At 41.3% G+C, this 24,235-nt stretch overlaps 1 protein-coding gene across 10 annotated transcripts in view; it reads right to left on the bottom strand.

Moving 5' to 3' along the window:
* The window catches only part of crppa (CDP-L-ribitol pyrophosphorylase A), a 319,593-nt gene that overhangs the window by 187,498 nt on the left and 107,860 nt on the right, over window positions 1-24,235 (bottom strand). For 7 of the 10 annotated variants that reach the window (XM_063042300.1, XM_063042303.1, XM_063042301.1 and 4 more), the window contains 2 exons: window positions 15,489-15,584; window positions 7,108-7,239 (listed from right to left, as the gene is read on the bottom strand). The exons of 1 other annotated variant lie outside the window; for it this stretch is intronic. In XM_063042300.1, coding sequence (XP_062898370.1) covers window positions 7,108-7,239; window positions 15,489-15,584 — 228 coding nt within the window. The remainder of the gene's footprint in view (window positions 1-7,107; window positions 7,240-15,488; window positions 15,585-24,235) is intronic. 2 more of the 10 variants (XM_063042307.1, XM_063042308.1) reach the window with 1 other exon arrangement.

The following is a 24,235-nucleotide window of genomic DNA, read 5'->3' as shown; positions in this document are numbered from 1 at the left end:
ATCCAGAAAATGCATTGAAGTTACTCTCCTGGACTACTCACAAAGCCATGATATCTACCTTTATGGATAAGGGCTTCAGGTAAATTGGAATACGACCTGCAGGTTCCCATCCAAATCGCTCAGCATGCTGACTTGGAAATCTTATCATGGTAATGATTGTCTGAAATTCCCTATCCAGTACCATTGTGGGAGTACCTTCACCAGAACTGCAAAGTCAAAGATGACGTGGAACTCAGAACGGCTGGTGTTTACAGAATTCCATGTGAATGTGATGCAGCATCTATCAGCCAGATGGGGTGCACAGTGGAAACTGCATCAAGGAGCATTGGAGGTGTATCTGTTTGGGTTACATTGGAAAGTCAGTGGTAGCAGAATATTGCAATTCCAATGACCACAAGATTGACTTCAATGGCACAAAACTACTGAGCTGCGCTAATGGCTTTTAGGACCGCCTGGTGAAGGAAACCAATGAAATAAAACTAGGGAGTAAGAATTTTAACAAAGACAAAGGTCTTGTTCTAAGTAAGAACTAGAATATGATTTTAAACAAGGTGGAACAGTGGAAACCTGATTGGTTGAGGACTAACCAGTCAAGAGGAATGAACAACAGGAGCTGAATATATATAACCACCAGACTAGACAGGTTTAGGCATCATCCCTGATGAAGTCAGCAGAGTTTGTCATTGAAACATCGGTCAAAGTCAACACCTGTACCCAGCTGGAAGCCCAAAATGAGTTTATACATTCTGTATAACTGTATAGCTGTTGGTACTGTGTTTTGCACCTTGGCCCCAGAGTAACGCTGTTTCATTTGTCGTATTCATGGGTATTGCGTATGCTTGAATGACAAATAAACTTACCTTGAAATTCCCAAGTTCAAGTTTATCTTACCATCACCTCCTGTCAAAAATGTACCCATCCAGAAAAATGTTTTAAAATTATGACAAATCACCTGGTGTGTTTCCATTCAAATCCTTTTGAGGCACACACAAGCACCTATTTATCTCCTCCAGAATTGCCTCTTTAGATCTTGGAAGTGACATTTTTCTGACAATTGGAAGGTAGGAAAACATCCTATCTAATGCTTCTACACTTCACAATTAACTTTTTTTTTGTTGAATATCATTGTCTGCAACCAACTTAAACTCAAAATATCATATTACAAATGCCATTTCCAGAAAAGTTGGGATATTTTCCAAAATGCAATAACAAAAATCTGTGATATGTTAATTCACGTGAACCTTTATTTAACTGAAAAAAGTACAAAGACAAGATTTTCAATAGTTTTACTGACCAACTTAATTGTATTTTGTAAACATACACAAATTTAGAATTTGATGGCTGCAACACACTCAACAAAAGTTGGGACAGAGGCATGTTTACCAATGTGTTACATCACCTTTCCTTTTAATAACACTTTAATCGTTTTGGAACTGAGGATACTAATTGTAGTAGATTTGCAACTGGAGATTTTGTCCATTCTTGCTTGATATAAGACTTCAGCTGCTCAACAGTCCGTGGTCTCCGTTGTCTGATTCTCCTCTTCATGATGCGCCATACATTTTTAATAGGAGATAGATCTGGACTGGCAGCAGGCCAGTCAAGCACACGCACTCTGTGTCTACAAGGCCATGCTGTTGTAGCCCGTGCAGAATGTGGTCTGGCATTGCCCTGCTGAAATAACCATGGACGTCCCGGGAAGAGATGTCGCCTTGATGGCAACATATGTCTCTCTAAAATCCTAATATACGCCTCAGAGTCAATGGTACCTTCACATACATGCAACTCGCCCATGCCGTGGGCACTGATGCACCCCCATACCATCACAGATGCTGGCTTTTGCACCTTTCGCTGATAACAAGCTGGATGGTCGTTTTCATCTTTGGCACTGAGAACTCGATGCCCATTTTTTCCAAAAACTAGCTGAAATGTGGACTCATCTGACCACAGCACACGGATCCACAGTCTTTCGGTCCATCTGAGATGAGTTCGGGCCCAGAGAACTCACCGGCGTTTCTGCATAGAGTTGATGAATGGCTTCCTCCTTGCGTAATGCAGTTTCAAGTTGCATTTCTGGATGCAGCAACAGACTGTGTTGAGTGACAATGGTTTTCCGAAGTACTCCTGAGCCCAGGTGGCTATAATCGTCACAGTAGCATGACGGTTTCTTAGGCAGTGCCGCCTGAGGGCTCGAAGATCACGTGAATTCTACAGTGGTTTCCGACCTTGCCCTTTACGCACTGAGATGTCTCTGAATTCTCTGAATCTTTTCACAATATTATGTACTGTAGATGTTGAAAGACCTAAATTCTCTGCAATCTTGCGTTGAGAGATGTTCCTTTTGAACTGACTAAAAATTCTCTCACGAATTTTGGCACAAAGGAGTGAGCCACGACCCATCTTTGCTCAGTCAGACTGATGGATGCTACTTTTGTACCCAGTCATGATACCTCACCTGCTACCAATTAGCCTGCTTAATGTGGAGTCTTCCAAACCGGTGTTACTTGAATATTCTGTGCACTTTTCAATTTTATTTTAACTCTGTCCCAACTTTTGTTGAGTGTGTTGCAGCCATCCAATTCTGAATTTGTGCACGTTTACAAAATACAATTAAGTTGGTCAGTAAAACTATTGAAAATCTTTTCTTTGTACTTTTGTCAGTTAAATAAAGGTTCATGTGAATTAACATGTCACAGATTTTTGTTTTTATTGCATTTTGGAAAACATCCCAACTTTTCTGGAAATGGGGTTTGTAGATTAGATTCAACTTTATTGTCATTCTGCTGAGTACAGATACAAAGCCAATGAAATGCAGTTAGCATCTGACCAGAAATACAAAGAATAGTGTTATTTACAAAATAACTGCGAATAAAAGGTGCTACAGCACACAAATATAGAAGTACAATATGGGTGCAATACAGCTTAGCGCTGTGATGTGAGGGAAGAAGCTCTTCATGTGCCTGCTGGTGTGGGAGCAGAGGCTCCTGTAGCGCCTACCAGATGGGAGGAGAGTAAAAAGTCCATGATTAGGGTGAGATACATCCTTGATAATGCTTTTCGCCCTGCCCAGTCAGCGTTTATGGTAGATATTCTCAATGGTGGGCAATTGGGTGCCGATAATCCGCTGGGCAGTTTTCACCACATGCTGGAGTGCTTTGCGGTCCAATACGGGACAATTGCCATACCACACTGATGCAGTTGGTGAGTATGCTCTCAATGGTACAGCGGTAAAAGTCCATCTGTATCCTGGGACAGAGGTGAGCTTTCTTGATGCTCCGCAGGAAATAAATGTGCTGTTGTGCCTTTTTGATCAGGATGGAGGAGTTCAGGGACCAGGTGAGATCCTCGGAAATGTGGACACCAAGGAATTTGAAGCTTGATACACACTCCACTACAGCTCTGTTGATGTACATGGGGACGTGAGTGTGGCTCCTAGCATGTCTGAAGTCCACAATGATCTCTTTGGTCTTCTGGGTGTTAAGGGGCAAGTTATTGTCGGCACACCACGCAGCCAGGTGCTGGACCTCGTCCCTGTAGGCCATCTCATCATCCCCTCTGATCAGGCCAACCACTGTGGCGTCCTCTGCGAACTTGATTATGGAGTTAGAACCATGTACAGGAACGCAGTCATAGGTGAAAAGGGAGTACAGAAGAGGGTTCAGCACACAGCCTTGAGGCATGCCGGTGTTCAGGGTGAGAGTGAAGGAGGAGAGGTTGTCTAACTTAACTGATTGGGGTCTGTTAGTCAGAAAGTCCAAGGTCCAATTGCAGAGGGATGAGCTGGCGAAGTTTGGCGATCAGCTTGGAGGAGATCACAGTATTGAATGCCGAACTAAAGTCAATGAACAGCATTCTGACGTAAGAGTTGGGGCTGTCCAGGTGGGTCAGGGCAGAGTGAAGTGTTGTGCAGATGGAGTCCTCTGTTGACCTGTTGGTGCAATAGGCAAATTGATGGGGGTCTAGGGTAGTGGGCAGACAGGATTTCAGATGTGATAGAACCAGTCCCTCAAAGCACTTTGCAATGATGGGGGTGAGTGCAACTGGATGGAAGTCATTCAGGCCCGTGGCAGTGGAATGCTTCGGCACTGGCGTGATGGTGGCGATCTTGAAGCTTGTGGGGACAACTGCCTGGGCCAGGGACAGATTAAAAATGTCCGTGAAGACCCCGGCCAACCGCTCTGCACAGACTCTGAGCACACGGCCAGGCATTCCATCTGGACCAGCTGCCTTCTGTACATACACCCTGCTCAGGGTGGCGCAAACATCGGAGGTGGAAAGTGAGAGAGGCAGCTCACCAGGTGGGAGATCCACTTTGAGGGTGACCTCCTTGTTCTCTCGGTCAAAGCGAGCGTAGAAGTAATTGAGCTCATCCAGGGAGGGAAGCAGAGCTGGATGGGGACACAGTACTCGGTGGATTTTGATGATGTAAAATTTTACTGCTAATTCTAAAAAAAAAAGCTGAATTCAAGTGTTTTCTTCCTTCTAGAATTCATTGATCTGTTTTGCCTTCATAAATAATTAAGTCAGAAAGAAAAAGCTGACCAACCAACAAAAAGAGGTAAAATTGATGATAGAAGTAAATCTCCTCCGGCATGTAAGAACGGATAAACACACCAAAGCAGTTAAATTCTTCTGTCTGTTTTGTTTTGTACAGCAAAAGGTTTGACCAAGATAACCAATTTACAAGCAGAAATTAACTACTTGGAAATGAAGCGTTCTCAGCTGAATTAATTAAGTGAACTGCGGTAGGAATAGGAACAGAAAAATTGCTTTATTCACTCAAGCCCAAACTTCAATTAAACAAGTGTGTGAGGTTAGGAATGAGAAGAAAGACATTATTCAAATCCCAACAAGAGACGTTCCTCAATTATCGTTAATGTAACTAACAAAAATATGGGGATTTTGAAATTGCCACCAATTTACTTAAAATGAATAAATTAATATAAAATGTTTTTGACAGTTTACCAATTTCCCAGACCATTTTTCTCACCCATCACCCAGACGAAGAAAAAGTTGTACAATTTTTATTTTCTGTACTACTTTAATTTCCTCACCTTATCCACTAACAGCCATTCAGCTGAAAACCTACCCAAGATCAAGAATTCCACACTTTATTACCCAGCCCGAAGTCACATCAACCAACTGTGCTATTGATTGCCTGGCAACTGCTGTATTTGAAGGATTATTGAGGAATGCACAGTGTACGTCCTTGAAAAGCAACACTATGTAAATTTAAATATAGGAGAAAAAGAAAAGGTGCTTGTAAAACAACCAGGATTACCTACAGCACTCATTATACCAAGTTTAAACATGGATAGTTCTGTAGCTCAATGTATAATCACAATGCACACTCAATTATCCAAACTATTAATTGAACTATTCATCAGAATTTTAACTGGCAACAGGAAATCTCTGCAAATGAAGGCACTAACATTTTTGTTCCTTTACTCTGAATAATGACCATAGTACATGCCCAAGCGCTTCATTATTGAGGATATTATTTTAGCTACCTACTAATATTAGAAACCATTGTTTGAATTAACCATTGAATAATTCTTAATGATAACAAGTGGCACGTCTATGCAGCTAGTAGAGCTGCTACCTCATAGCCCCAAGTCCAATACCATCTTGTGGGTTGGGTGCTTAATAGTCTATTGTAAATCACTCCTAGCGTGTAGGTGTGTGGCAGAATATTGGGGAAGTTGATGTGAAAATGAGGAGAATACAGTGAGATTAGTGTAAATGGGTGTTTGATAGTGCAGACTGCTTTGATGCTATATGACTCTATGGTCTATTATGGTATACAATCAAAAAAGCTGATAACAAACTGATAATACTTTATGTTAAATAAAGCAGTAACCCAACTTAAAGTAGACATTCCTCAAAATATCATGATGGACCTGTAAAGTTGTACGCAACTTCAAGATGCAAAAAAGAAACATTAACTCATGACAGTTCATCCATTTTGCTTTTCAAATCTCTTCTACTCCAAGTTTTAGAAATTAAGACCGTAAGACATACGAGCAGAATAAGGCCATTTGGGCCATCGAGTGGGTTCTGCCATTCAATCATGCTGATCTTTTTTTCCCCACCTCAGCCCCATTCCCTGGCCTTCTCCCTGTAACCTTTGAAGCCATGTTCAATCAAGAACCTATCAAGCTCTGCCTTAAATACATTCAATGACCTGGCCTTCACACCTGCCTGTGGTAATAAATTCCACAAATTCACCAACCTATGGCTAAAGAAATTTCTCCGCATCTCTGTTTTAAATGGACACCCCTGTATCCTGAGGCTGTACCGCTTGTCCCAGACTACCCCATCATGGGAGACATCCTTTTCACATCTAATCTGTCTAGGTCTTCCAACATTCGAACGATTTCAATTAGATCCCCCCTCAGTCTTCTAAATTCCAGCAAGTACAGACCCAGAACTATCAAACGGTCCTCGTATGATAGCCCTTTCATTCCCAGAATCATCCTTGTGAACCTCTTCTGGATCCTCTCCAATGCCAGCACATCTTTTCTTAGATGAGGAGCCCAAAACTGTTCACAATACTCAAGGTGAGGCCTCACCAGTGCCTTATAAAGCCTCAGCATCACAACCCTGCTCTTGTATTCTAGACCTCTTGAAATGAGAGTGCTAACATTGCATTTGCCTTCCTCACCACTGACTCTACCTGCAAGTTAAACTTTAGGGTGTTCTGCACAAGGACTCAAGTCCCTTTGCATCTCAGATTTTTGCAATTTCTCCTCATTTAGAAAATAATCTGCACATTTACTTCTACTACTAAAGTGCCTGACCATGCACTTTCCAACATTCTATTTCATTTGCCGCTCTCTTGCCCATTCTCCTAATCTGTCCAAGTCCTTCTGCAGCCTACCTGTTTCCTCAACACTATCTGCCCCTCCACCAATCTTCATATCATCTGCAAACTTGGCAACAAAGCCATCTATTCCATCATCTAAGTCACTGATATACAGCATAAAATGAAGCAGCTCCAACACCGACCCACAGAAAAAAACTGCAAACAAGTTGATTGTGCTTTTTTTGAAATAAATTGACTCCTTTCTAAAACAATAAGTTCATAACAGAGAAAAAAAATCCTACCTGTGTATAATTAATCAGTAGATTGTAAATAAGAATATTTTTTCCAAATGCATCTTTTGCCAATTGTTTGGTAATAGCAAAGTCGTCCTTTTGAATACCACAAGATAAAGCTTCTGTATTGTTCAAGTGTACCTTTAACAAATAAAAGCAATTTGATAATATAATATGAAGTACTTATTTGATTAAACTCAAATTATTCAAATAAAAATATTGAATTATATCACTTGCAGTTAAACTGAGATACTTATCACCTCCTAACACAGAAACATTTAAAACTTTTCCTAAATTTACTGTCACAGCATCTGCAAAGTAAGAATTGACACTGCAGGTCAAAGACCCTTCCTCTTGGAACAATTTGAAATGTTATCTCTTTTTTGGTACCATGTCAGACCAAGGTTGACCTTCTGATGTTTCCAGCATTTTGTTTTTTTTACTTCAGAATCCTAGCATCTGCTGTTTATTTTCTGATTTTCATTTACTAATAGTCCTTCCAACCACAAAAGAATGATAAGATGTAAAATATAATGCTGGTTCAGGCCATCAACTCTTAACTTAGAGATATGCAGAATACAGACCACCTCATGTCCTAAGATACTGAAGTACAGTATTTGTAAAGTTGGCACTTTGTGAACCACCATTAACTTAGAACTGAAATCTGAAAGTGCTTTTTCAGTTTCAATGTAATCAAAGTAAAATAATCTTTTCTTTACGCCTGTATTAACTAATGTCCATATAATCAATATTTTTAAGGCTCCAAACCTTCCCAACAAAAGTGAAAAAGACTCCAGGACACTGCTGCGATCTTCTGACTTAACTGACAGGAAGGTTAGATTCACACACTTCTGTCTGCACGCATGTAAACCGCAAACTATCTCAGATTTCCTTGCTGGTCACATATTAATTCCATTCCAATATGCTGCAACAGAATATTCCTGCAGTAACTCCTCAGTTATGATAGGAAACCTGCCCCTTGAAACTGCAGCAAATTAGATTTGGCACTTGTTCACTGGTCTTATTCATTCTAAAGGCCAGGAAGAAAGGTAAATTTTGGTAATTTATATTTTGTCAATTGTAAGTTTAACTGTAATTAATTCTATAAATGTTCATTTTATTTTTTCACAATCAGCTATAGTATTTTGTTTTACCTATAAATACAAATCTTCATTTAGTTTTTACACTCCCACAATGCGATACTTACATTTAATGTAATTATTTTACCACAGCTGTTCAGAATCAGAATCAGGTTTAATATCACTGGCATATGTCATCAAAATTGTGGTTTTGCAGCAGAATTTCATTGCAATACATAATAATAAAAGCTATAAATTACAAGAAGTATATTTATGCGATGGCATGCAAAAGTTTGGGCACCCCGGTCAAAATTTCTGTTACTGTGAGTAGCTAAGTGAGTAAAAGATGAACTGATTTTCAAATGGCATAAAGTTAAAGATGACACATTTCTTTAATATTTTAAGCAAGAAAACTTTTTTTTTTATTTCCATCTTTTACAGTTTCAAAATAACAAAAAAGGAAAACGGCCTGAAGCAAAAGTTTGGGCACCCTGCATGGCAGTACTTAGTAACACCCCCTTTGGCAAGTATCACAGCTTGTAAACGCTTTTTGTAGCCAGCTAAGAATCTTTCAATTCTTGTTTGAGGGATTTTTGCCCATTCTTCCTTGCAAAAGGCTTCTAGTTCTGTGAGATTCTTGGGCCGTCTTGCATGCACTGCTCTTTTGAGGTCTATCCACAGATTCTGGATGATGTTTAGGTCAGGGGACCATGAGGCCATGGCAAGACCTTCAGTTTGCACCTCTTGAGGTAGTCCATTGTGGATTTTGAGGTGTGGTTAGGATCATTATCCTGTTGTAGAAGCCAGCCTCCTCTCACCTTCAGCTTTTTTACAGATGGTGTGATGTTTGCTTCCAGAATTTGCTGGTAGTTAATTGAATTCATTCTTCCCTCTACCAGTAAATGTTCCCTGTGCCACTGGTTGCAACACAAGCCCAAAACATGATCAATCCACCCCCATGCTTAACAGTTGGAGAAGGGTTCTTTTCATGAAATTCTGCACCCTTTTTTCTCCAAACATACCTTTGCTCATTGTGGCCAAGAGGTTCTATTTTAACTTCATCAGTCCACAAGGCTTGTTCAAAAATGCATCAGGCTTGTTTAGATGTTCCTTTGAACCTTTTGAATAGAACTTTTTGGCCACAATGAGCCAGTGAGGTTGCTTCCTCTGTAGACCTTTTGTGGTAATAGGCAAATTGCAGTAAGTCCGTGTCCTTGCGTAGGCAGGAATTGACTCTAGCCACGGCCAACCTCTCCAAGTACTTCATCACGGTAGATATGAGGGTAACTGGGCAGTAGTTGTTGGGGCAGCTCACCCAGCTCTTCTTGGGCACTGGTATGACCGTCGCCATTTTGAAGCAGGTCAAAAAAAACCTCCTACTGCAGTGGTGAGAAATTGAAGATGTCCTTGTCCAGTTGGCTAGCACAGGTTTTCAGTTACACTGTCAGGGCCTGATGCCTTGCAAGGGTACACCCTCTTGAAAGATGTTCTGACGTTAGGCTCCAAAACAGAGATCACAAGGTATTCGCACAAGTGTAGTTTTACTTTTCCTTTCAAAGCATGCATAAAAGGCATTGAGCTCATCTGAGAGTGAGGCATCTCAAACATTCATGATGTTGAGTTTCTCTTTGTAGGAAGTAATGGTCTGCAAACCTTGCCAGAGCTGACGTACATCCGACTCCGTCTCTAACTGCAATCAGAATTATTTTCTCACCCTTAAAATAGCCTTCTGTACATTGTACCTGCACTTCTTGTATACTTCTGGATTACTGCTCTTGAAGGTCAGAACTATTACCATTTCTTAGTTGATTCCCTTGTCCTTGACATTCTTCTGAAAAGTACACAATTCGATGCATTCCTACAGTTTCAGCTTGGAAAAATGGACAGGCTTTCCAAGGTTCCAATTAAATTCATGGTGGAAATGATTTGGGGAAAGGGGTTACTAAATATTGATCTCACATCAAAGTTTGCTATTGTCCAGCATTATGTTTATCACAATAAAGGAGCTTCCAATTTATTTTACTATTTCACTTGATCAACCAACTGAGAATTAATGCTGTGCTGACAAATTTCACACTTCATGCCAGTATGACAACTAGCATTCGCAACTTGATTGTAGTCCTCTTAAACCTGTAGCAGCATATTGTTAAAAGTTTTGAACATGGGGATAATTCAACTCAGTGCACCAAGTGGCATTTAGTCATAAGTTAGAAGTACCAAACACTTCACTATTAATTTACTGTTGGTGACATGTTTAAAGTCCCAAAGGCCTATGTGGAAAATGTTCAAATCAACCCATGTAATGAGCAGATATCTGTCCTAAATATGGAGTTAGATAGTCGACATAAAGAAGAACCACCACAGGAGAACAAGGATCAAGCAAACAGAAGTCGTTGTTAATGGTACCAACAACTGAAACATTCTTTCCTGGCCATTCACCTTATCTTCACGCACAATCAAAAAGTTGGCTGACATTTAGAAAAAAAATGAACTGACCCTAAAGTGCAAAGAAAATAAGAAAAGGATAGGTGATCACCAACAGAAAGAACATAATTGCTGGTTATAAAGCTAGCGTTTGCTTTAAAAAATTCTCCATTTCAGGAACTACATGTTAAAATAATTAACTCCTTCCAATGCCACAGAATGCTTTTGCAGCCCAAAGTATGTGCAGCTAACATGGAAATCAAGCACTGTCAGCAATACTCTGCTTCTCCACAGACTGAGCTCCTGGTCTATTGTAAATAGAAACAGCTTAACAGCTTTAAGTTATTGAATTTACAAGGATGTCAATTAGTGACAGACTTAAACTGCTGGGGCAGGGGGAAGACCCTGAGAAAAAACTTAAGCTTGTTAAATGAGTTGTAATAGATTATTTTAATACTTGAATAACAGCCTCATCATAACAAACATCCTGTTTGATCAGAATCAGACAAACAATTTGACAATAACTCTCATTCAAGCACTGGCTACTGTAAGATCGTATCATCATCTGAACGAGGAAACATAAATATGTCACATCCTCCATATGGTTACAGGCCCCAATAACTAAATATAAAAATAGGGAGGTTATGTAGCACAGAATATAAAAGTTGGGAGGTTATGTTGCAATTTTACAAACACTAGTTGAACTGAGCTCGGAGCATTGTGCAGTAAAGCCTGAAGACAAACACTCAAAGATTTAGAATCAGCTTCTTTTCCTGCCGTCAGGTTTCTGAATAGTCCGTAAGCCCATGAACAGTATTTCATCATTCCTTTTTGTTTTCTGCACTCTTTATTTTGTACTTTATAGTATTCCTATGCACGTACCGTACTGCTGCCGAGAAACAACAAATATATCACATCATACATGACAGTCGTATTAAACCTGATTCTGGTTGTGAGCCGTTCTGATCACTGCAGTAAAAAGAAGATGGGGCTATGCTGGAGAAATTGTAGAGGATATTCACCAGGATATTGCCTGGATTGAAGAACTTTGGTTATAGAGAGAGACTGGAGAATTCAGGTATATTTTCCCTGTAGTGAAGGAGGCTGAGGTGACTTGATAGAAGTTTAATAAAATTATCAGAGAACCAGACAGGGCAGTCAGAATATGTTGTCGATTGAAGGGGGTATCAAAAACAAGAGGTTTAGGTAGAGAAAAGGAGGAGTTTTAAAGGGGATCGGAGGGTTAAGTTTTTTTTTTACACAGAATGTGGTTGATATCTAGAATGCTCTGCCAGAGGAGGTGGAGAAATCACTCAGAATCACTATATTTAAAAGATATTTTGGCAAGCACCTGAATAGACAGGGTTTAGAAGGATATAAACCTAATACCTATGAATGGAGTGGCAAAAAAGTTGATGCAGACTCACTGATCTGAAGAGATTATTTCTGTGCTCTGCAACTCTATCACTCTGACTGATGAACTGGCCACCATTTCTTTCAAATCTTCTCCAAGTTCATTTTCCCATGAGGTCATTTATTCAACATCTGTTTACTTCATCCAGATTTCCATTCACCCTTCTAACTCCATTTGCCTTGCATATACCCCTGAAAAAAAAACCCATCTTTAATCTATAATTACAGTTTTGAAGACCAAACTATTCAGCCTTTGGTCTTTCATTGTTCTCGTTGTTTCAGCTCCTGACTCAGTCCACACATCCTTGTCCACTTGTCTTCCCTACTATACCTCTCATTACTGCTCCCTTATGTTTACAAGATTCCACATGAAGGTTTATGGCAGCTAATTATTTTAGCCATTCATTGTCAAATTTGACTGAACTATTAACTTTCGTGTAAATATTGGCTACTATTCTTACCTGACAAAATTGTTCTCTATTCCAGAATCATTCTCCAATGATAAACGTGGCTTCTTTACCCTAATGCGTGCAATCTTCTTAAACCTCAGCCTTCTCTTTTCCTTCCCAAGAATGCAAGGAGCTCATGTGCTTTCTCACCAAATCAACTAAATTAACATCTTCAAATGATTCTCCCACTCTGAAGTTACCGGACAGTTATCAACTAGCCTAAGGAACTGTTATGGATTTTTTTTGTTCATACACAAGGTATGCAATATTTTTAGAATCTGTGAGATGCCACTTAACCTGGTTTGGGGTAGTGACAACCTTTTATTTTGAGTAGCATGACAGCACTATCCATACACACAAAATGCTGGTGGAACGCAGCAGGCCAGACAGCATCCATAGGAAGAAGCACAGCCAACGTTTCAGGCTGAGACTCTTCGCCAGGACCCGAAATGTCGACTGTGCTTCTTCCTATGGATGCTGTCTGTCCTGCTGCGTTCCACCAGCATTTGGTGTGTGTTGCTTGAATTTCCAGCATCTGCAGATTTCCTCGTGTTAGCACTATCCATTGCAGGTTTCCCTGCTCCTCCTGCCATCTGTGAATACAAGTTTCTGAGAGTGTTCCCCGAGAACTAGGAGCACAATTTCAAGGATATCAGTCATTCAAGATGGAACTGTGGAGGATATTCTTCTCTCAAAGGAATTCTCTACTTCAGAGAGTTGTAGAAAGTACGCAATAATCTAAACAAATAGGGAAGCAAGCTCAAAGAGCCTTATAGTCCACTCTTGTTCCCATTTCACATATTTGTAAAAAGTAGAAATAAGAAATTTTGCAGTAGTTGGAAATCAAATGCAACACGTTCAAAATGCTGGACAAACTCAGCAGGTCAGGCAGCATCTAGGAAATAAACAAACAGTCTAGGTTTTGGGCTGTGACCCTTTTTCAGGATTGAAAAGGAAGGGGGAAGACCTCAGAATAAAAAGGTGGGGGGGGGGCAGGGAAGGAGGCTATCTAGAAGGTGATAGGTGAAGAATCTGATTTCCATTCCCATTCTGACATGTTAGCCCACGGCCTCCTCTTGTGCTAAGATGATGCCACCATCAGGAGCAGCACCTTAGTAGTCTCCAACCTGATGCATGAATATCAATTTCTCCTTGCAGTATTTATTTCCCTCCCCCTCCCTTCTTTTTCTATTCCTCACTCTGACTTTTTACCTCTTCTTTCCTGTCTATTACTTACCCCTGGGTCCCTGCCTCCTTCCCTTTCTCCTATCATATCAGATTCTTTCTTCTCCAGTCTTTTACCTTTCCCACCCACTTGGCTTCACCTGTCACCTTCTATCTATTCTCCTTCCCCGTCGCCCACCTTTTTATTCTGGTGTCTTGCTTCTCAGTTCTGATGAAGGCTCTCAGCACAAAACATCAACTCTCTATGTCTATAGATGCTGCCTGATCTGCTGAGTTCCTCCAGCATTTTGTGAGTGTTGCTTTGTAAAAAGTATAGTTCGATTTACAGTATATTGCATCCTCATTTTTTCTACCAAAATAAATCATCTCCCACTTCTTTACAATAAAGGCTGGGGCGGGGTTCTGAGTTGGAGGATCAGCCATGATCATAATAAATGGCGGTGCAGGTTCGAAGGGCCGAATGGCCTACTCCTGCACCTATTTTCTATGTTTCTATGTTTCTATAAATTTCTTCTGCATTCATTTGTCTGCATAAGCAAATTGTCCATGCCTTGCAAAGACCCATAACTATAGTCCTCATTCTTACTATATTTCAAAATGCCATATCATCATTGAAAAAAATGCTCTATTTGCCCAAGCCTGAGGTCCTCTCTCAGCACTACTTCCCCTGTCATGCATTAACTTGTCTCATGCTAAATTCATGTTATTGTGGAAATGAGATTAATCCAGAGTTTACTGCCTTCAGGGTTAAGCTTTTATCTGGCTCCTGAGTCCTGAAATCCCACTGCAGTACCTTGATCCTTTTTGTTCCCAGTTTTGATTCCAAATGAACTAGAACTTTTGGCTCTCCCTCTTTATTGCGCTCACCACCCAAAATAAATATCTGTACCTGCTGAATGATGTCATTCAACCTGGCAATGTGACATGCATGCCTCAGTGAGGCAGTTGCAGAAGCTTCTGACAATATTCCTAGCTACTGAATCTCCTCTGATGCAGTGTAATGTCCTGTACAGTCAGTGGTTTGCCAGCATTTCCTCGAGGTGTTATCACTCGACCGTGAGAGCTAGATGGAGAGTGTCACACACCAGGAGAATATCCGCAACACCCGCCTCTTCCTATTCTGCCACAAACTTACTATTCACCTCAGCTCTCTGAAGCTGCTGAATCACATGTTTGCTCCTGGAACTATCTGCTGGAGTTTATATCTCTGTCCATAAGACACACAAACAGAATTAAACTATTCGGCCCATTGAATCTACTCCAGCATTCCATCATGGTTGATTTATTATCCCTTTTCAACCCTGTCTTCAGTATCAAATATTACTTCTCATGGCCAGTCGTCTACTCTTTGATGGGTGGTGTTTGAGAAGCAGAAAACAAGAAAGGTTTGTGCTTCAGTATACTAAAATTATTCCAGAAAGATAATTCTGAAAGGTAATCACCTATCAAGGAATATACCTCTCAAAATTGCAAAGGGGCATGCAAGCGATTTTAAAGAATGATCAAATGTGGGTGGAATGTCCAATAAACATCACTCCTGTATGGAATTGCCAGATAACAAATTTGCACTGATAGCAAAATTTTAGATCACACAATGGTCTTTTTCTCACATTATCCTTTCAAACCACCAATGCGACTACACCATACATTCAAATATTCAGAGCACCTTTTCTATGTTCTTTGCATTGAAATCTTGCACAAACATTCAAATATTTTAAGCATTGCTAACTTCCTTGCCTACCATTCAATTTTAAGTGATTTTCAGAATGAATTCAATAGCTTTAAATAAATCAGACAAGTTTCTACAGGGAATACAGCACACTTGTATTTATGTACCTACCACAGTCACAACCACAGGATACAAAGCTGAAAGCTTAACATTTTTAATTGCTTCCACCAGCTGCACAATTTCCTTAAATATTTCGAAGTTGTTGACCTGTTCAAGACAAGAAACAATGCACTGAAGTAAAGGAAAAAATGTCAATAGCAATACTCTTTAAAAAAAAAGTTACAATGAAACATTTGGTGTTCTGAAAAGTCACACATGGAAACACAGTCAGTACTTCTTGTCTCAGATAAACAGTAAACAGCCAGGGTAAATAGTTATTTCTATTCATTTCAGTTAGATTGAATTTGAATATATTCCGCAGCTAACTTTGGTAACATAACGATGTGCATAAAACATCTTGGAAGCTGTTCTGGGAGGTGTTTTCAGATAACTCCTGCCTCTCCCATGGACGCACCCTTCATTGCACCCTATTTTACAGAGCCAAGAGCTCTCCAATCCATTGATACCGGGAAACCAACTCTTCAGCCTACATACTCATCCTCATTCAGTGTTGGTCCCTCAGGGTCATATGCTTCAATCAAGTTGCCTCTAATTTATCTAAGCGCCAGCAGATACCAGTTCCCTTGTGATTTTTTACAGTGTGGAATGGGCTCTTCCAGGCCTTCAAGCTGTGCCACCAGCAATCTCTGACTGGCCCTGGCCTGATCACAGGGTCAACTTACAATGACCAGTTAATCTACTAACCAGTACTTCTTTGGACCGTGGGAGGAAACCGGAGTGCCCGGAGGAACCCACGCATTCCACAGGGAGGATATATACACTCCTCAGAGCCCAAAGGTCAAACCAATGACTGGAGAGTCCTGGGGTCAATACCCAGATGTCAAAGCCCAGAGGGCAAAGCCAAAGGTGAAAGTTCAGAACTCAGCAAATCCAGAGGGAGAGGCTGGAATATCAAAGACGAAAGTCAGTGAGTCTAGAGGTTGAGGCATGAAAGTTGAAGCCCCTGGGTTGACTTATCGAAAAGTCAGAGGCCCAATGTCTGCAAGTCCAGGCCAGACACTGGAGGTTGGAAATCTGAGGTCTATGAGTCTGAGAGTCCGGAGCCAAGGACTGGAAGCCCAAAGGCAGCCTGTCCTGGGGTTGGGTGGGAGGCTGGGCAAGGGGCTTCATTTGCTGGTGTTGTTTTCTCTGCTTTTGCTGTTGTTCTGCTTGCGTTGTTCTGTTGAACATGCTATGTTGGTGCCAGAATGTTTAGCAACACTTCCGGATTGCCCCCAGCACATCCTTGGGTGTGTTGGTTATAATCCAAATAATGCATTTCACTCTATGTTTTTGTACATGTGATAAATAAAATCTGAATCTGAATGTGAATCTGCTATCAATCTGGTAAATAAAATAAACTCCAGATGTGGTCTCACTAGTGCCCTATGAAACATAACCTCTCTACCTTTGTGTTTAATTTTCCCATGCAGTAAACAAAAATATTTTGTTAGATCTTCTAATTTCCTGTAATAAATGTATACTGGCTTATTGCAAACTATGCACTAATCAAATCCCTCTACAATGAGATCTACATTCAAAGTCCTGGAATCTCTTATGATTTGTTATGTTGAAGTTCTATAAGGCATTAGTGAGGTCTAATGTGGAGTATTGTGTGTAGTTTTAGTTACCTACCTACAGGAAAGATGTAAATAAAGCTGAAAAAGAGTACAGAAAAAGTTTACAAGGATGTCACCAAGTCTGGAGGACCTGAATCATAAGGAAAGATTGAATAGCGTGTGGCCAAGTGGTTAGGGCGTTGGACTAGCAATCTGAAGGTCATGGGTTCGAGCCCTGCCAAGGCAACATGTGCGTCTTTGAGCAAGGCACTTAACCACACAATACTCCAGTCTACCCAGCTGGGAATGGGTACCGGCAAAAATACTGGGGGTTAACCTCGCAATAGACTGGCGTCCTATCCGGGGGGGGGGGGGAGAGGGAGTCTCGTACTCTCAGTCGCTTCATGCCACTGAAACTGGCATAAGCACCAGACTGACAGACAGACATTAATCTTTAATTGAATAGTTTAGTACTCTATTCTTTAGAATGTAAAAGATTTAAAAGGAGATTTAATAGAGGTATAGAAAATTATGAGGGTGTAGTAGGGTAAATGCAAGCAGGCTTTTTCCCACTGAGGTTAGGATTACAACCAGAGGCCATGACTTAAGGATGAAAGGTGAGAAGTTTAAGGGGAACATGAGGGGAAACTTCTTCACTCAGAGGATCATGGGAGTGTGGAATGAGCTGCCAGCACAGGTGGTGCACGTGAGCTTGATTTCAATGCTTAACAGAAGTTTGGATAGGTACATGGATAGTAGGGATATGGAGGGCTATGGTCATGGTGAAGGTCGATAGGGGTAGGCAGTTTAAATGGCTTCTCCATGCACTAGATGGGATGAAGGGCCGGTTTCTGTGTTGCACTTCTCTTTGACTCGTCTATTTTTCCTTACAAACTGACATTTTACATTTCACGCATTATTCTCCATTTGTCAGACCTTTATCCATTCAAATAGGCAATCAACATCCTCCTTACATTCATCTTGTAGCTTACCTTCCCCAACCATCTTTGAATTGTGGCACCTTATCAAATGCCTTCTGAAGATCTAAATAAACTCCATTTACCAATCCTGATGTAGGGTTTTGACTGGAAATATTGAAAATTCCTCCTGCTCGACCCACTGAGTTACTACAGCAAATCTTTTGTTGCTTCAGATTGCCACATCTGCAGCCTCTGGCATCAGCATCTATTTGTTCTCCTTCACCTGCTGCATGCAGCACGTTACTTCAAGCAACTGCAACAAGTTAGTCAAACTGTGGACTTTGCTCAATTATATTGGGTTTTTTTCTAAATGCACCTTAATAATAGCTTCTAATATTTTTTCCCCATTGACAAATGTTATAGTAGACAGCCTCTAGCTCCCTTTTTTTTAAACAAAGGAATTGTCTTGATTTCTTTCTAAATTCACAGAATCCATTCCATGAACTTGGAGAGGTCTAGAAAATTAAAACCAACCTATTGACAAAACTAGAACAGAGACACACTCAATGTTATATAAACCATACATTTTTCATATTCAATTTAACAATGGCCCCTATATTTCCTCCCTCAGTACCATTCAGGGCCCCAAACAATCCTTCCAGGTCAGGTGACACTTCACTTGTGAATCTGTTGGGATCATCTACTGTGTCTGGTGCTCCCAGTGTGGCCTCCTGCATGAGACCGGACGTAGATTGGGAGACCACTTTGCCGAGCACCTACACTCAGTCTGCCAGAAGAAGAGTGTGTATTGCTTGTCTTTGCTCCCCCCACACCCCCAACCTTTCCCATTTTGTGAACTCTGAACTGATTCTTGCTCGGGGATAATCTAATTGAATTTGGACACATAGAACTTCAGGTAATGACCTGCTAAACCTGAGATCATTCTCAGGTGAGTAGCCACTTATTATGTAAAAAGCCAGACCTACCAAAGGAGCAATCTGTAACTTTGTTAGACTCTGTCTAGGTCACCTCATTTAACAGGTTTAGACCAGTCAGATTTGGAAGACACAAATACACAGGCTGGGGTGGGTAGAATTATGAAACTATGTTGGTTGTAGCCCTGTACAAGAACTAGTAAGAAGGTGACCCAGTTAGGTCATCTTGCGCTTGAGCCAATGGGATGGAGATCCACCAGTTCAATTGATGAGGAACACTATAAGAGTCAGGAGCTCCAAATTTGCAGGGGCAATAACTCTCCAGCAACCAGAGGCCAACCATTGTAGATAAGGAGGACCCCTCGGACACATGGAGATCAGGACCACAAGGAATGCCTGGCCAGCATGGGCTCCTTTCCCAGGTAATATCTTCTCTCTTCATTGACTTTTCATGGAGGAGCAGGGATTCTAGTAGAGTGCACAAGGTTATTAGTTTATGATCCCATGTGCATTTTAGCTGAGACAATAAAAAGTTACTTGTTGATAAATACAGATTCTCTGTGCCTCACTGATAATTATTACAAGGATGATTCTTGTAACAGTTTGTCAATGATTTAGATAGTGGAATTGATGGTTTTGTGGCAAAATTTGCAGATGATATAAAGATAGGTGGAAGGGTAGGAAGTGCTGAGGAAGCAATGCGATTGCAGCAGGATTTAGACAGATCGGAAGAATGGGGATAAAAATGGCAGATGGAATACAGTGTTGGGAAACATAAGATAATGTATTTTGATAAAAGGAACAGTAGTGAAGACTATTATCTAAATGGGGGGAAAATTCAAACATCAGAGGTGCAAAGAGACTTGGGAATCCTCGTGCAAGACTCCCAGAAGGTTAATTCATGGGTTAAATCTGTGGTAAAGAAGGAAAAGGCAATTTTGGCATTTATTTCAAGGGGAATAGATTATAAGAACAAGGAGATAATACTAAATCTTTACAAGACACTAGTCAGGCCGCACTTGAAGTATTATGAACAATTTTGGGCCCCTTATATCAGAAAGGATGTACTGGCTTTGGACAGAGTCCAGAAGAGGTTGATGAAGATGATTCCAGGAATGAAAGGAATTTGAGGAGCACTTGGCAGCGTTGGGCCTGTACTCACTGGAATTTAGAAGAATGTATGGGGATCTCATTGAACCCTACCGAATGTTGAAAGGACTAGATAAGGTGGATATAGAGAGAATGTTTCCTATGGTAGGGTTATGCAGAACTTCAGGGCACAGCCTCAAAACTGAGGTGCGACCTTTTAGAACGGAAGTAAGGAGGAAATTTTTTTTAGCCAAAGAGTGGTGAATCTGTAGTATACTCTGCCACAGACTGCAGTGGAGGCCAAGTTTGTGGATAGATTCCTGATTGGTCGGGGCATCAAGGAATATGGTGAGAGGGCATGTGTATGGGATTGAATGGGATCTGGGATCAGCCATGATGAAATAGCAGAGTGGATTTGATGGGCTGAATGGCCTAATTCTGCTCCTATGTCTTATTGTTATGGTCTCTCACCTTCCCTTTAAACATTTCACCTTTTACCCTTAATCCATGACCTCTAGTTCACGTCTCACCCAACCTCAACAGAAAAAGCCTCCATGCATTTGCCCTATCCCTACCGCTCAATTTTGTGTACCTCTATCCAATCTCCCTTCATTCTCCTTTGCTCCAGGGAATAAGGTCCTAGACTATTGTATACTTCCCTACAACATAGGTCTTCAAATCCCAGCAACATCCTTTTAAATTTTCTCTGTATCTTTGAATCTTGTTGATATCTTTCCTGTAGGTAGGTGACCAGAACTGTATACAATACTCCAAATCAGGCCTCACCTGTGACGAGACCTCGTTGCTGACAGTTAGGACCCAAGTGCTGGACTATCCGTTACTAGAATCGAGACACGATATGAGACTAAAACGAGGTCAGGGTCCTAAACTAGAAGCTAGATGAGAATCCAAAGCTGAGCTGACGATTGAGCACCGAACCTCAATTCAGGTGTTCTTTAATTAAAATTTTGGCGTCAAAACATGGCCACCAATTAGTGGGACGGGCCTGAATCTTCAAAATGGATGTGCCAACTATCGTAGAGCCTTTCTTAAACAACAGAACAACATTAACTATCCTCCAACATCTTACCCACTGTTAGGGGTGTTTTAAATGCAGTACTATTCAAAAGTCTTAGGCACATAAAAAAAATCTGTAAAGCGAAGATGTTTTCAAAACTAATTTAAAAAAATGAAGTTTCTAAATATCAAAAAATACTATAAGGAGCTGTAAACAGTTTAAAAGAAAACACTAAATCAAATCAATATTTGGTGTTGCCACCCTTTGCCTTTAAAACTGCATCAGTTCTCTTAGGTACATTGTCATGCAGTTTTATAAGAAAATTGGCTAATATGTTGCACCAATCATTTTGGAGAACTTGCCACAGTTCTGCAGACTTGGCTACCTTGCTTGCTTCTGTCTCTCCAGGTAATCCCAGGCAGTCCTGATGATGTTGAGAAGAGAGTTTTGTGGAGGCCATACCAACTGTGAGGAACTCCTTGTTCTTCTTTTCACTGAAGATAGTTCTTTATGACCTTGGCCATGTTTGGGGTCGTTGTCCTTCTGCAGAATGAAGTGGAGACCAGTCAGATGCCTGCTTGATTGTAGTGTGTGATGGATGAGAATCTGCTTGTCCTTCTCAGCACTGAAGATTCCATTAATTATGACCAGATCAACAACTCCATTCACAGAAATGCAGCCTCAGGCCTACAGGGAACCTCCACAGTGCTTCACTTCCGGCTGCAGACATTCACCCCTTAGCACTCTCCAGCTCTTCTATGGAGAAAGTGCCTCCTTGCTCAAGCTAAAAATTACACATTTTGACTTGTCAGTCCAAAGTACTTGCTGGCTTGTACAGCACCCCAGTCCTTGAGATTTTGTGCATTCACTTAGGAGGAATGACATTTTGACAGTAACACTTCCATGAAGACGTCTCCAGAATGCAGAGGAGCGTACTTGGTTCCAACGGTTTCTGTGAGTTCAGAGCTGATAGCTGTGCTGGGCTTCTTCTAATTTAGAAGGAACAACACTTTGATGCATCTCTCATCCCACCTGCTGCACTCAGTTTCTGTGGCCGACCATTGTATTTCTGGCTCTCGACCTTGCCCATTTCTTCAGAAGAGCTTTGACAGCACATTTTGAAAGTCCTGTCAGCCTCAAAATTTCGGCTTGGGAAAGACCTGGTTGATGCAGGATGACTACCTTGTGCCTCGCTGCTATGTTCACTCTTGGCCTCACCTTTTAGCCTGGTTCTCCTTCGCCCACTTTGATTTCTTCTACACCCCTTTCTGTTGCAATTCATTCAACTCATTATGTTATTAATCATTAGCACTTGTTTGTTATCTTTGTTTATTCATACACTGGTAATTAAGTTTTATTTGAAAAGTGGTCTATTACTTAATATATTGCTTTCTTTAAGAAAATAAAAAAGCACCCAGTGGAGTTATTGCCCCCTTCCTGTTTCTGACTTACACCCACACTGACTCAGTAGATAATCCCTCCATGACTTCCTCCTTTTCTGCAGCTGTGTCGCTATCCCTGAATAGCAATGCCACACCCCCACCTCTTCTGCCTCCTTCCCGGTCCTTTTTGAAACATCTAAAGCCTGGCACACTCAGCAGCCATTCCTGCCCCTGAAGCATCCAAAGCCTCAAATTCCCCTATTCTAAAACTGGTCCACTTCAACAATGGCCATCCCACAATGGGAACTCCATTTAAAGCTATTTTCTTTTCATACAACTTTGCCGGGTGCTTAATTAACCCATGATCTGTGGAGCACAGAATGCCCTGACTGGCAGCACAGGCCTTCTGAAATCTCACTCCAACTATGCACAATTTGACTCCTAGCAATCTGTGTTTTAATTCCTTTTTGGCCTTGATCATTTATCCGCATTATCTTTTCCAATATCAAATCCAATCTTGCTTGCCAATATTCTCTAGTGTTCCATTTCAAGCCTATTTCCACAATCAAAACTTGCAATCATGCCTTTAGTTAAAAATGCCTTACAATGTTAAATTTTGCTCCTGAACTTCTCTGATACTCTAAATTTCTTTTCAAAACCACCTCTTTAACCATATATTTAATCACCTCTCTTCATCGCTGCCTATGGTTTAGCATCTATTTTTTTTCCCTTGTGCATCTGTGAAGCACGAAGGGATGTTCTCAGTTAAAGCAAGTAGATTTTATCATTGAAAGCGATATAATGCTAAGAGAATGTTGCAACATCAATGGATTAAGTTATGTTTCATACTTCTGAAATTAGGCTGGGCAACAGTAAAAGTAATATCCGAGCTATCGTGCAATGGCATTTATATCCACTATGATGAAGTGTTTTCAGAGGTTGGTGATAAAACATATCAACTCCTGCCTGAGAAGTGACTTGGATCTGTTCCAATTTGCCTACCATCACAATAGATCAACAGCAGATGCCATCTCATTTCACTCAACACTGGAATATCTGGATAGTAAAGACCTCCAACGGGATCCCACCACTAAGCATATCTTTCCCTCCCCGCCTCTCTCTGCATTCCGCAGGGATCGCTCCCTACACAACTCCCTTGTCCATTCGTCCCCCCCATCCCTCCCCACTGATCTCCCTCCTGGCACTTATCCGTGTAAGCGGAACAAGTGCTACACATGCCCTTACACTTCCTCCCTTACCACCATTCAGGGCCCCAAACAGTCCTTCCAGGTGAGGCATCAATTCACCTGTGAGTCGACTGGGGTGATATACTGCGTCCGGTGCTCCCGATGTGGCCTTTTATATATTGGTGAGACCCGACGCAGACTGGGAGACCGCTTTGCTGAACATCTACGCTCTGTCCGCCAGAGAAAGCAGGATCTCCCAGTGGCCACACATTTTAATTCCACATCCCATTCCCATTCTGACATGTCTATCCACGGCCTCCTCTACTGTAAAGATGAAGCCACACTCAGGTTGGAGGAACAACACCTTATATTCCGTCTGGGTAGCCTCCAACCTGATGGCATGAACATTGACTTCTCTAACTTCCGCTAGGCCCCACCTCCCCCTCGTACCCCATCTGTTACTCTTTTTAATGCACACATTCTTTCTCTCACTCTCCTTTTTCTCCCTCTGTCCCTCTGAATATACCTCTTGCCCATCCTCTGGGTCACCCCCCCCCCGTCTTTCTTCCCGGACCTCCTGTCCCATGATCCTCTTGTATCCCCTTCTGCCTATCACCTGTCCAGCTCTCGGCTCCATCCCTCCCCCGCCTGTCGTCTCCGATCATTTTG

The sequence above is a fragment of the Mobula hypostoma genome, chromosome 3 (genome assembly GCF_963921235.1).
Source record: "Mobula hypostoma chromosome 3, sMobHyp1.1, whole genome shotgun sequence".
In the NCBI taxonomy this organism is placed as follows: domain Eukaryota; kingdom Metazoa; phylum Chordata; class Chondrichthyes; order Myliobatiformes; family Myliobatidae; genus Mobula; species Mobula hypostoma.
Note: the sequence above shows the minus strand (reverse complement) of the source record. Positions and strands in the feature narration are given on the sequence as shown.